Genomic DNA, 11,849 nt, shown 5'->3' on the forward strand with positions numbered 1-11,849 from the left:
CATTGATGCCGATAATCAATTTAACAAGAAAAGTTGCTTGGCTACTTTAGGGGTCTTGGAGCTTTTCTGTTTCTTATGTTTTGATAAACCGAACTAGGCATGAAACAAACACATGGGGCAAAATTAATTCACCCTGATAAATGTTAGGTTAAATTTGTATTAAATTGTTTTTAAAAGTATATATTTCTGAATATACAAATATGCAATAAAAATCACTTAGTAATAGATTGGACTTTATCATCACTGTCTTTGTCTTAGGTTTTTTACTAAAGTGGATGGTAAATAGTATATATTCAGCTATTCTGCAACAAGATTTTTCCGTGTTTTCTCCCACTCACTCAGCCATTTCATTGGCCACAGAGACACACTGGCCAACGCAAAGAAGATCCCACACAAGTAGAACGGAGTGTCCTTGTTTCCTGTGTATCGCATCAAGCTCTCTGTAAATATTGAAAAAAACTGTGAAAGACAAACGTTCTACCAACACAAATAACAAGCGTTATTTGAAGATAATTTTTTTTCTTAAATGTACAGTATACTAAAATTTAGGTAAAATTTGAAATAAACAAACCAGCGACAGGAGGACCAAGAAATGAGGCAAAACCGATTACTACTATCACCACACCAGTTGCCGATGTCAGTTTCTGAAGTCCAAAGTAGTCGACAATCACTAGAGAACGTAGTGGCAGATAGAAACCTAGAAAATGGTGTCAAAGAATTATAGTTATCTATTATAAAAAAAACCAAGTGGCTAATGTGGAAAAGAGTTCAGCTAGTTTATCTGAGAAAATAAAAGTCGGGGGCTAAGATACACCATAACAGGTCACAAAACATAATATTGATAAAAGGTTCTAATAAAAGGACTTTGAAAGGGATTTTTTCAGATTTTTGTTTGAAACTACTCTTTGTCTTTTGGCTTAAGAGAAATATTTATTATACCTAGTTACTCCTTATTCTCTCCTTGATAAACTAAATCAGTAGAGTGTAGAGTTACCACTTGTAAATCCAAAGATGAATAAGCAAATCCCCTTGAAGTAGAGGTTGTCATAGACCACCATGATAGCAATTGAGACGCCAGACAACATCATCATGGCGGACATGACACTACAAGCGTCAAACCTCGGAAACGCCGTGATGATGAGTCCGCTCAGAAGACGACCAATCATGCTACCCAACCCAATCAGAGAAACGAGCATTGAAGCGTACTCGCCAACTCCCAGTTCATCCAGGTGAACTGCAAACACGCAAGACTATTAACAAAATTATTAAAAATTAACATGAGATTAAATTTTAACAGGCACAATTTTCTTAGCTGTACTTTTTAAAGTTTACTTTGTAGTTATATAGTATGTTTATGTTATTTTTAAGAAATTATTTAGGATATTTTTTGGGATTTGAAATCCGATATTGTCCTTGACAGTAACAAAACCCAAAAGGTTGTGAAATATGTTATTTTATACGTGATAGAAAATGCGCACAATAATCCCTCAAATAACATCTGTAAATGAACTCCAAATCACAATAAAGACACATAACATTTACATCAGCATTGGTGGATCGTCTTGAGGTGGGTTTAAACCATGGTCATGGAATTATCAAAAAGCTAAATACCACTTATTGATTTGCTAGATTTTGATTCAGACCATATCAGAAATTAATACCAAGTGGTTATAAAATATGAATGAATCCTTTATTTAAAATAATCCACTTACTTATACTCTCACCTTTACAAAAAATAAATGGGGAATAAAAAGCGAGGTAAACTCCAAAGCCACATAGAGCCAGACATATGAACGCTGGGGACTTGAACATTTTGTAGTCTACCAAGTACCGCAGCCCAGTGAAGATATTGTGGCAACACCAAATTGTGTAATTTTTAGTCAAGTCTTGCACTGTCTGGTAATACGTGGGAACTCTGGTTACATTCATGTGGTAATCCAAATCTCGGTCCTGCAAACAAAATAGGTTTAGATATTTGAGGGTTTTGTCTTTTGCTTTTGTTTTTAAGTCACATAAGTGGGAATAAAGGTTGGCCTACAATAAGTTTTTAAGAGGACTATAAACAGGACAGTAAATCGTTCTTTCGGTTGGTCTTGGTCTTCAGTTTTAAACTGGCAACAACTTTTATATTGGAAAAGGATGTCTACATCTATTAATGGTACAAGGTGATACCTAAGTGAAGAAAACTTTTGAAAACGTGTGTAGTGTCTGTTACCAGACAAATGTTCATAGAGGAAAAAATTTTTTACTTATAAGGTTGGTGTTAAAAGCTGTGAACATATATAAATATATGTTGATTTAGAGTAAGTAGTTTAAATGTTGACTATCAACACGGAAAAAGAGTCTGGAAGCATCCCAATCAACACCGAAAAAGAGTGTGCAAGCCTCCCAATCAGTCTAGTATATTCTGTTTGTTAAAACTAGTTGCTCTCCCGGACGGGGTGAGAATACAGAAGAAAATTATGTGGTTCTTTAATTCAGTTACACAACTACTTTTATAGGGGCAAAGAGGCAAAAGTAAATACCTTAAAAGTCAATTTCTTATTTTAATGAAGAATAGTTGCTCTGCCCATTCTTTGCAAGGGAGTGGGAATACAGAAGAGAGCAATGTGAAGAGAGGCTTGATTAAATTATGAATTGTAGTTTTTCTACATTACCTTGCCCGTATACTCAGACAGCCGCATAAGGCTCCCTGTGTAGTAAAGGTCATGCCGCATAAGTGGTCTCTCCGGCAGTCTAGCATACTTAGACCGACAGCATCCACATTTGTACCTAGACACAACTGTGTTAACATCTTGGAAATTACAGATATGAAACATACTCCCCCTATATTTACCCCCCTTTTAGATTTACCATACGATTATCGATCAAATGAAGACAATATTATGAGATGTTTATGTTAAGCAATGCTTGGGTGTGTTGATGTCTTTTATTTTACAAAATCATTTTATTAGCTGTCAAATTATTACAGCCAACTAAAACATCCTATTTGTAAATTTACTTGTCCTTTGGTAGCATAACCAAACAGGAAAGTGCACACTGTTAAATTACCCTATAATAACAAAATATTTTGACTTTTTACTTAAGTACCAGATGTGAAACACATGAAAATGCTTTAGATAAACTTAAGTCAATGGTAATTGCTTTAGGCGGATAAGAGACTTCCTGTGTATAATGGTAATCATCCCAACGGAGGTTGACAACAGCGACATAAAATTACCACTGGTATAAATTCATGACATGGCAGTGTCAAAATCTAAGTGATCTAGTCTCTCACTCTGTACATAAAAAATTTAGTTAATATTTTTAACAAGTTTTTATTATTGTATACAGTAGAACTCCAATTTTCCAAACTCCAACTATCCAAATCGCCAATCATCCGAATTGCTTACAGAAATAATTTTAAAATGTAAAACCACAGTAATAAGAATCGTTATTAAAGAAGAGGCAGAAGCCGTGATCGGGGCGAAATCCAATACCTATCTCGCGATCTTGTTGACACCGTCATTGTCATCGTCTCCCAATTGCAGCAGTAAAATATCAGCATGACTTGGCCTATTTTCTTTAAAAAACTCTAAATCTCGTTAAAAATCCAATTATCCGAATTTTCGATTACTTGAATGGGGTCCAGTCCCAATTGATTTGGATAATTGGAGTTCTACTGTACTAGTTATCATCACAGGAACATCAAAAGACCTGGGATCAAGAGGGCCATTTGCTTTAGTTCATGAAAAAAGTCTAAATACTGCACCCCACTCCCTCCCTTGGTTCATTAAATATTTTTCAAATTGCAAAAAATGATTTTAAACAGTACATAAAGAAACAGTACAATACAAATTTATTAAGCAATCAACATGATCCAATCATTTATAGATGTAGAGACATACACTTTACTGTCTTCTATTCCCAAAATTTGTCTTGCCGTCTCAGTAAGACTGAACTTGGAAAATCACAGTTCTTTTCTACACTGATTTCCCAAGAATGTTGTACTCAACCCACCTTACAACTCAAAATACACAATTAACCGTCCTCTGAGGGAAAATCAAATAATTTACAAATCTTCTCACAATCCTATCAGGATCTGTTAAGTAATGATTCTCACCACGGCAACTGGGTTTGGGGGAATGGATCTGAAGAGATGCGAACACTGTTGAAGACGCTGGAAGCCGAGGGCTGCAGCACTTGAGACACTCTACGAGACTGAGACATCTCATGTAGGCGACTGACCACACTCGGACTAGAGGGATCTCCCACTTTGATGCTGATTCTGCAATTTGAGTTCCTCAGTATTAGGTTGAAATACGCTCAAGTAAATCACAGTAACCAAACACAATACACCCTCTAGGTTGTTTTGTATCTAAAAGAACTTCCAGGTGAAATTTATTTACTAATTTTATGAGGATTGAACAAACTTTGGGAGCAGCAATAAATGCTGTTGTGGAAAAAGTTATTATTGTCCAGGATAGAAAAAAAATCACCCACATGTTAAATAAAAATTTTTAATTTTTTGCAGATTGTATTCTGTATGTATAGAGTATAGACATTCTCTGGCTATGGTGTGGATGGTATGATGAGTATGGAGTATAATGGCTTTGCTCCGCATTATGGTGCTATCTACTCATAGATTAATTTAATAAAATGATAAAACACTTAATAAATCATCATTTAAGGTACAACTAAATTTATCATCACTAATCACTAATCATCACTGATTTATCATCATTTAGGTTTATTGTATTGGGACGTAAGTTGTTTTGGTTCAAACAGATAGACAAAAAGAATTAAATATAGACCGTCAGCTGTGCTGCGGTTACCATATAGGTTCTGGCGCACACCGCTTGGAGCACCACGGCAGTTACGGCGTACGCGCTACGTAAACTACAGCGGTGTGCGCCGGAACCTATGGTAACCATGGCAACCGCAGCACGGCTGACAGTCTATATTTCATTCTTTTTGTCTATGATAGTATGTACTTTGAGCGGAGAGTTTTGAATGAATAAAATGTTTAAATAAACTGACATTTTAATTGTAAATTTCTCAAATTAAGGTTTAATACTTTAATACTTTTAACTTAAATGGTGACCATACAAAGGAAGGTATTTTAAGCCAAGTATGAAAGGGGATGATTGGCACGATCTTGTGGTCTTTTTACTGACTGTTCACGTTCCTTAGACAATGTTATAGATTTAATATTATGTTTTTCTTTTCTACTGTTTTAGTCACCTGTTTTATTTTTACTAATATTTGCTATTAATGATTGATTAGTAATTGAAAATGTCATATGGTTAAACAAAAGAGAAGTTTTTTTTACGTTCGTCTAAGAGCATGTTTTATTTTATTATCTAAGAAATTTAACTATTAATTTTGAAAAGGCAGGACTGTTAATTAATAGCCCATATGGCCAATGGCAACTAAGGGACCTACAGTTCATAGTGGAATCCGAACTACATTTTTGATTTGTAATTTATAAATTGATCTAAAAGCATCTAAATGATAATATTGCCGAGACGTAGTATTCACTAGTACGGACGTTAATCCACACCAGGGAGTATCGCATCCACAAATCATGCCTATAAATATTGACAATATAGTTAGCATTAGGACCAATGATTGATTGACCACATGAATCTTTCTTTCAGCTAACCTCTGTAATCGCAACACTTTCACTGAACAACTAACCTAATCTACCTTTCAATCATTTATCACATAAATCAGACATACACAGTGAGATCATCAGCCATCTGAGCGATGGTGGGCTGAGCCAAAGCCGTCTCGACCACAGACCTGCCCACCCCTGTGGATACGGAACTGAAGCCATCGCCAGGCGTTGGCGGAGGTATCCTGAACACTGACAAGTCAAGGGTGGAGTCTTCACGTGCCCTTACATTGGCCTGCGACGGCTCAACTTCAATGACAACCATTACAGGCTTCAGAGGGCGAATTAATACTCCTAAAACCACTGTCATTGCCACTATAACTGTAAAAATACAATTTTAAAGTCAAACACTGTTCGAAGAAAAAAGTCAGATGTTTTAACCTGGAGATGTTTAAAAGAAAAGTAGTTATCAAATGGCCCAAGGAGGGTCACTGCTAAAAATATTTTGATCTCACTTAAAAATTAAGTTATCTGTTTGTAAAATTTTAGCGTTTATCTAAAAATGCTACATTTCAAAATTCAATTTTGACTGATTAGTGAGTAGAACCATGAAAATTAAAATCACAAGAGAATGAAATCTAACCAAAATAAGCCCAAGAGTAGAGGTTCTTAGCTTGAATCAACACCAAGGGTCCAAGTAATCACCAAAACTATGCTACTGTCAAATACCCAAAATAGCCTCATATCCTCATATTTACCACCCAAGAACTCAAATTCTTTTTTAATGAAATAACCTCTAGGTTCCTAATTCCAACAAGAAAATAACATACAGTTTTACATATAGATTTTGCAGTTGTTCACACTCTAACAATAGTAGTTCAAGTAATAAGAATAAATTTACTTTGTACATCTAATGTATCGGTTTTAAATAGTTACCTCCTTCAAAAAGAAATGTAGCTCGCCAACCAAACTGACTCATAAATATGTCAAATAACTGAGGCATTATGACTCCTCCCAAACCTGACCCACAGGCGACGATGCCGAGGGCGATGGATCGCTTCTTGTCAAAATAGAAACTGGCTGGTAAAGCTCCTCCAACAGAAATGAACCCTGACCCAAAGCCTACGACATGACAAGTGAAATGTAAATGTATTTTTTTTAAATAATTAAAATAATAAAAAATGCTAAATATTTTCCATTTAAAACTGAAACAGTTTCTAATATTGAGCTCTAAGTCTAAGATACTAAGACACTATTGTGTAATTTTGATTGAAAAGTCATACCACATAGTACAACATAATAGGCTACACACAGTTTAATTTTCATTTCAAACTTATTTTTGAAGCATCACAATATGGTTTACCTCAGACCTAACAATTTTTCTATATTATGTAAAGTACTGTGCTGGAAAATACCACTTGATTCTCATTCCTTCTTTGCACATATCACATATCTATCCTTTTGTGCTATATATTTAGTCTAAAGGTTTGCTTTCGTTAATGGTATTCCTTGAAATTAGACTATGTCACATATTTTAGTGTTTCTTCTGTTCTCAATCTGTATAATTTTAGACAATTCCTCCTATTGGAAACAGGGAAGAAGCTATTACAGTTCGGCCAAAACTTCTGTGCGTGCGGACGGGTCACTACTAGCCGAACTAAAACATAAGCAGGGTATTGGTTATTGACAATGCTGGGGGTAGGGGTGAGTGAGTAGTAAGACAAAAATGTTTTCATAAAAGTACCCCTATCAACCCCCTCACCTGGACCCGACCAGATCTGGTCGCGCGCACAGAAACTTTGGCAGAACTATACTCTAGGTGGCATGGTAAGACCTCTTGACATATACAGTAGAGTCCCGCAAACTCGGCGTAATGTGGACTGGAAGGGTGCAGAGTTTGTGAAATGCCGGGTTATCAGGAACTAGGGTTAAAAATAAGAACAATACAATTTTTAAGCTGTTTAACCTCCTTTTTTATTTATGTTTATAGTACAAGTCAGTATTAAGTCATCAGATATAGTACAACAAATCCTTGATATGAGTTGCGAATGATTTGGCTTGAGTCCATTTTTAACTCGGACTCAAAAAATCACTAATTTTCTGAGCCAAGTGATGGCCAAGTTATCCAGACTGCCGGGTTATCGAGAGCCGAGTTTGCGGGACTCTACTGTACTGAATATTATCGAGTACATTTACCTGCAAAAGCTCCCACCATAACATAGTAATGAAACATCTCTTGTAGAAGATAGCCAGAAGCATAACCCAGAGAAGTAACCGCTCCGCCCAGCACCATGGTCAACCGGAAACCAAAATGGTTCCCAAAGCTGCATGCTAAAACTGCTAAAAGCAAAATAAGAAAATGTTTAACACAAGATACAGTTTAAACTCAAAATTAGAAAGTAAATTTAATTTCACCTCTGTTTTACTTCATTATACACATTATGTTATAATGTTTCATATGTCACATTTACAAACTAAAAGTCATCTGCTAAGATGAAAACGCACAGAACTCAATTCTGGGTAAAAAATTTTAGGTGTCAGTTTTAGGAGTGATGGAAGGAATATTACAGTGTGAATGAAAGAATCTGATTTTACTGAAGCAAGCCTTGTCAGTGAGTTACTCAGCTCAACTGAACTTACCTATTTGTTTATTTCATTCTAAAATTAAATACAACTTTAACATAGCAATTATCTACTTCATGGTAAAATGCAAAAGCAACACTAACATAAAAATATTTGTTTCTTGGATATGAGAATGGTGGAGAGTCCAGCGTCCAGCAATGATGATTAAGCAGAGAAAAATACCCCCCCCCCTCTGCAACAAGCCTGCAGACTACTAGTAAGCAAATTTACAAAAACAACCGTTCCTTTACTTATTCTCCATAAAAATAACAAATGAATAATAAATGTACAGTTTTAGAAATTTTCTCCGCAGCCATTTACGGTTGTCCCATAGGCTTGTACCCTCTGTGGATTTGTTGAGAAATTACTAGTTTTATCTGATTAATAGCTAATCAGTTCACTTTTTAATTACAGTAATTTGTCAACTTCATACCGGTATTTAATGTTGCTTCCTTTGCAATAAATGCTCATTAACAGGACTGAGGTAGGTGTTGTAGTAGGGTACGACACTACAAAACGTTTAGTACAATGTACTATTAAACAAAAAAAATAGTCATGGGTACCATATCTGAGTTGTTATAGTGCTCGCCTTCAAATCAAAGGTCACCAGTTTGATTCCAAGTGAGATAAATTCTGGGCTAAGCCATTTTTATTGTCATTGGTTTATCTTACAACATTATAAGTTAGTAAGAATACCAGGGTTTAGACTGGCTCCTTACAAAAAACCTTAAAAAATGCCTTTGCATTGATACAAAATAACAAACACTTTCAGTCCAATACCACTTACCTCCAACAAAATAAAAACCAGTGTTCAGAGATGAAAGGTATGATATATCAGACTGGGGGATTTTGAGGTCTTTGCTGATCGGTTCTCTGAACAGAAAGAAGCTGTACACACAACCATCCACACAGCAGGAGCCCACTAGCCCCACCAGTACTATCACCCAGCCCCATCCCCCGTCCGGGGGCACTATCATGGGGGCCATGGCTCTGTTGGGCCCCACCACTTCAGACAACTGGGTCACCATCGTCTGTGTTGACAAACCTCGAGATCTGAACATGCTTAATCCTGATGCTGACAATATTAAACTTCACACTATGTAAACAAAGATTAGGTTAGTTTGTATTAGTTGTTGTTTATGAATATAATAGACAAGCAGCTGTAACATCTGATGAAAATTGACTGTTTTGATATATGCCTTTGAATTTAATTGGAACAGGTAAAATCTTTGACTATGGATAGAATCTAGAATCAGACATGTTTTGAATGATTTAGGTATGTAGGCTATTTATGTATGGGGACTTGGTGCTGTCCTTCTCCAAGAAAGTCATTGAATTGGCTATAGCTCTTCTGCCTTAACTACTACCATAGATAAAACATACTGTAGATTTCTCATCCTTATGGAACAGCTGAAGACAATTTTATTGTTAGTTCTGTACGGTTTTCTGTAGAGGTCGTGTTTTGTTTACAATTTGTTTCCCGTTATTACAGCCATTTAAAACCTCGTTTAACCAAATAATACGATCTAATCATAAACAATAACCTGTCCCCTAGTTATATAACCAACCAGTAAAGCACAAATCAAGAAATTACCCCTAAAATAATAGAAACAAAGTTTCGTCGACACTAGCGCCCATGTGTCACGTACATGAACTAGACACGAAAAACGTGCTTCAAAATTTACAATGGGATGAGAAGTCTACTTGTGTCGGTTAGTCTATGCTACTACTCAACAAATAGCCAAATCGAAAAGAAATTTCTAGCTGTTTTAAATGGATGTAAAAAATTCCACTATTACTTATATATATGGAACGAAATTTGTGATAGAGACTGATCATAAACCTCTCATTAGCCTTCTTCAGAAGCCTACCTATGACTTAATTACTTACTTGACTTATTTCCTTGAGCTCCTAGGGGGAGCATAGGGCCTCGACGAACACTCTCCAGCGGTCTCTATGGTTTGCCAGTTCCTTTGCTCTAGCCCATGTCATGCCTTGTCCCTCCAACTCTCTCTCCACCGTCCGTCTCCAAGTGGTTCTTGGTCTCCCTCGTCTTCTGCTTCCTTGGGGGTTCCAGTCCAAGGCCTGTCTCGCCACTGTATCCTGAAATTGTCGTAGGATATGCCCGATCCACCTCCACTTTCTTCTTTTCAGCTGCCTTATAATAGGCTCTTGCTGGGTTCTAGCCCACACATCTTCATTGGAAATTAAATTGGGCCACCATATGTTTAGTATGGTTCTAAGGCATTATTTTGTTGAGGAAGGTTTGGAGTTTTCTTGTGGCAACAGCTGTTTTTTTCCACGTCTCACAACCATAGAGATGGACAGATTTGACATTCGAGTTGAAGATTCGGAGCTTTGTTTTCCTTCTAATCTCGGAGCTCCTCCAAACTGGTCTCAGCTGGGCGAATGCCGCCTTTGCTTTGTTAAGCCTGTTTGTTATGTCCTGGTCAGTTCCTCCATCCCTGGCCACCAAGCTACCCAGATAGCAGAACTCATTGGTTCTCTCTACCTCTTCCTCTCCAGTTCTAAGGGGGGTGTTGTTCCGGTTATTCAACCTCATTTCCTTGGTTTTCCTGGCATTTATCTTTAAGCCCACCTGTTGCGCTTCCACTTTTAAATCGTTCAGCTTAGTTTCAATATCTCTGAAACTTTGGGCCATGATGCATAGATCGTCTGCAAAATCCAGATCTCCGCTACGCCAGTGACAAGCCCGGGGCCTGGCTAGCAAGTGTTAGGAAGGAGGAGTCGGAGGAGTAACAACCTCGTTAAAAAACCAGGGTCCATCTGACCCGGATGGTAGCATAGGGTCCCTTGCCAGGGTACGGTGAAGTCCTCAACGGCAGAGAAGGCTGAGAAGGTGGAAGCCTACCTATATCCAATTTAAAAAATAGTTGTTATCAACATATGATTTCTTAACACCACATGATTTATGTTTTGTTTTTTAATGTTTATGTTTGTGTTTATATATTTATCATTCAGTTAAAATGGTTGAATACAATTGGGTTGTACATTCTCTTGTATCTTGTTTTATATAAATTAAGGACTTGATACCTGGCAAAAAGGAAACCCAAAAATGGAGTCAACTGACATTACATCAAGTTTAAACAGTTACAAAAGGATTAGAACATCAATCAAGGCACAATTGACCAAGTTAACAAACAAGCTGAACAATTACAAAATTGATCCTAGGCAAGTTGATGAACGTAGAACTTCTGGACTCAACATGGACTAAATTTCTTGAAGTACAAGAGAAAATAGAACTCATAATAAACGACAACGACACAGAACTGGATGAAGAAGTAAATTACAAGATGGTCAGTGAAGAAGTATTCATTAAGTTGAAGATAATCTTCAACCTCAATATCAACGTTGAGGCAGTTGAAACCTATTTCACATTCCATTACAACTCAAGAAATTAATGGTAATGCAAGCAACTCTACCGGCAATACAGCTTCAACATACCATATTTCATTTGTACCTTTCTGTGAAGATGAATCTTTTGACAATTTTACAAAAAGACTTGAAGTATGTATGCACCTGAAACACATATCAGACGAAACTACGAAGACATTCACCCTACTTAATGCCCTATTTCCTACGTTACATCAAAAGCTCTACAACATTTGTG

General features: G+C 36.6%; 1 protein-coding gene across 2 annotated transcripts; it reads right to left on the reverse strand.

Moving 5' to 3' along the window:
* Positions 1-191: 191 nt before the first annotated feature.
* Positions 192-9,479, reverse strand: LOC128992730 (monocarboxylate transporter 14-like). Of its 2 annotated transcripts, none has more exons than XM_054416455.1 (10): positions 9,006-9,479; positions 7,793-7,936; positions 6,533-6,718; positions 5,722-5,977; positions 4,103-4,267; positions 2,658-2,772; positions 1,725-1,950; positions 995-1,234; positions 572-697; positions 192-440 (listed from the first exon to the last, which is right to left on the reverse strand). In XM_054416455.1, the coding sequence occupies exons 1-10, from the start codon at positions 9,277-9,279 to the stop codon at positions 298-300; spliced, it is 1,875 nt and encodes a 624-aa protein (XP_054272430.1). In that variant the 5' UTR covers positions 9,280-9,479; the 3' UTR covers positions 192-297. The 2 variants fall into 2 exon arrangements, with proteins under 2 accessions (XP_054272430.1, XP_054272429.1); XM_054416454.1 differs by having other exon boundaries at positions 1,713-1,950.
* Positions 9,480-11,849: the final 2,370 nt, after the last annotated feature.

Source organism: Macrosteles quadrilineatus, unplaced genomic scaffold, assembly GCF_028750875.1.
Source record: "Macrosteles quadrilineatus isolate MER2022 unplaced genomic scaffold, UCM_ALF_1.0 Scaffold_4__1_contigs__length_99947679, whole genome shotgun sequence".
NCBI lineage: Eukaryota > Metazoa > Arthropoda > Insecta > Hemiptera > Cicadellidae > Macrosteles > Macrosteles quadrilineatus.

What these genes read in the sequence shown, in the direction of transcription:
- LOC128992730 (XM_054416454.1), bottom strand. Translation starts at nt 9,279, where the DNA reads ATGTTCAGATCTCGAGGTTTGTCAACACAGACGATGGTGACCCAGTTG. An exon ending in TATGGTGGGAGCTTTTGCAG is followed by an intron (nt 6,719 to 7,792) that starts GTAAATGTACTC and finishes GTCATGTCGTAG; the next exon opens with GCTTTGGGTCAGGGTTCATT. An exon ending in CATCTTTGGATTTACAAGTG is followed by an intron (nt 698 to 994) that starts GTAACTCTACAC and finishes ACCATTTTCTAG; the next exon opens with GTTTCTATCTGCCACTACGT.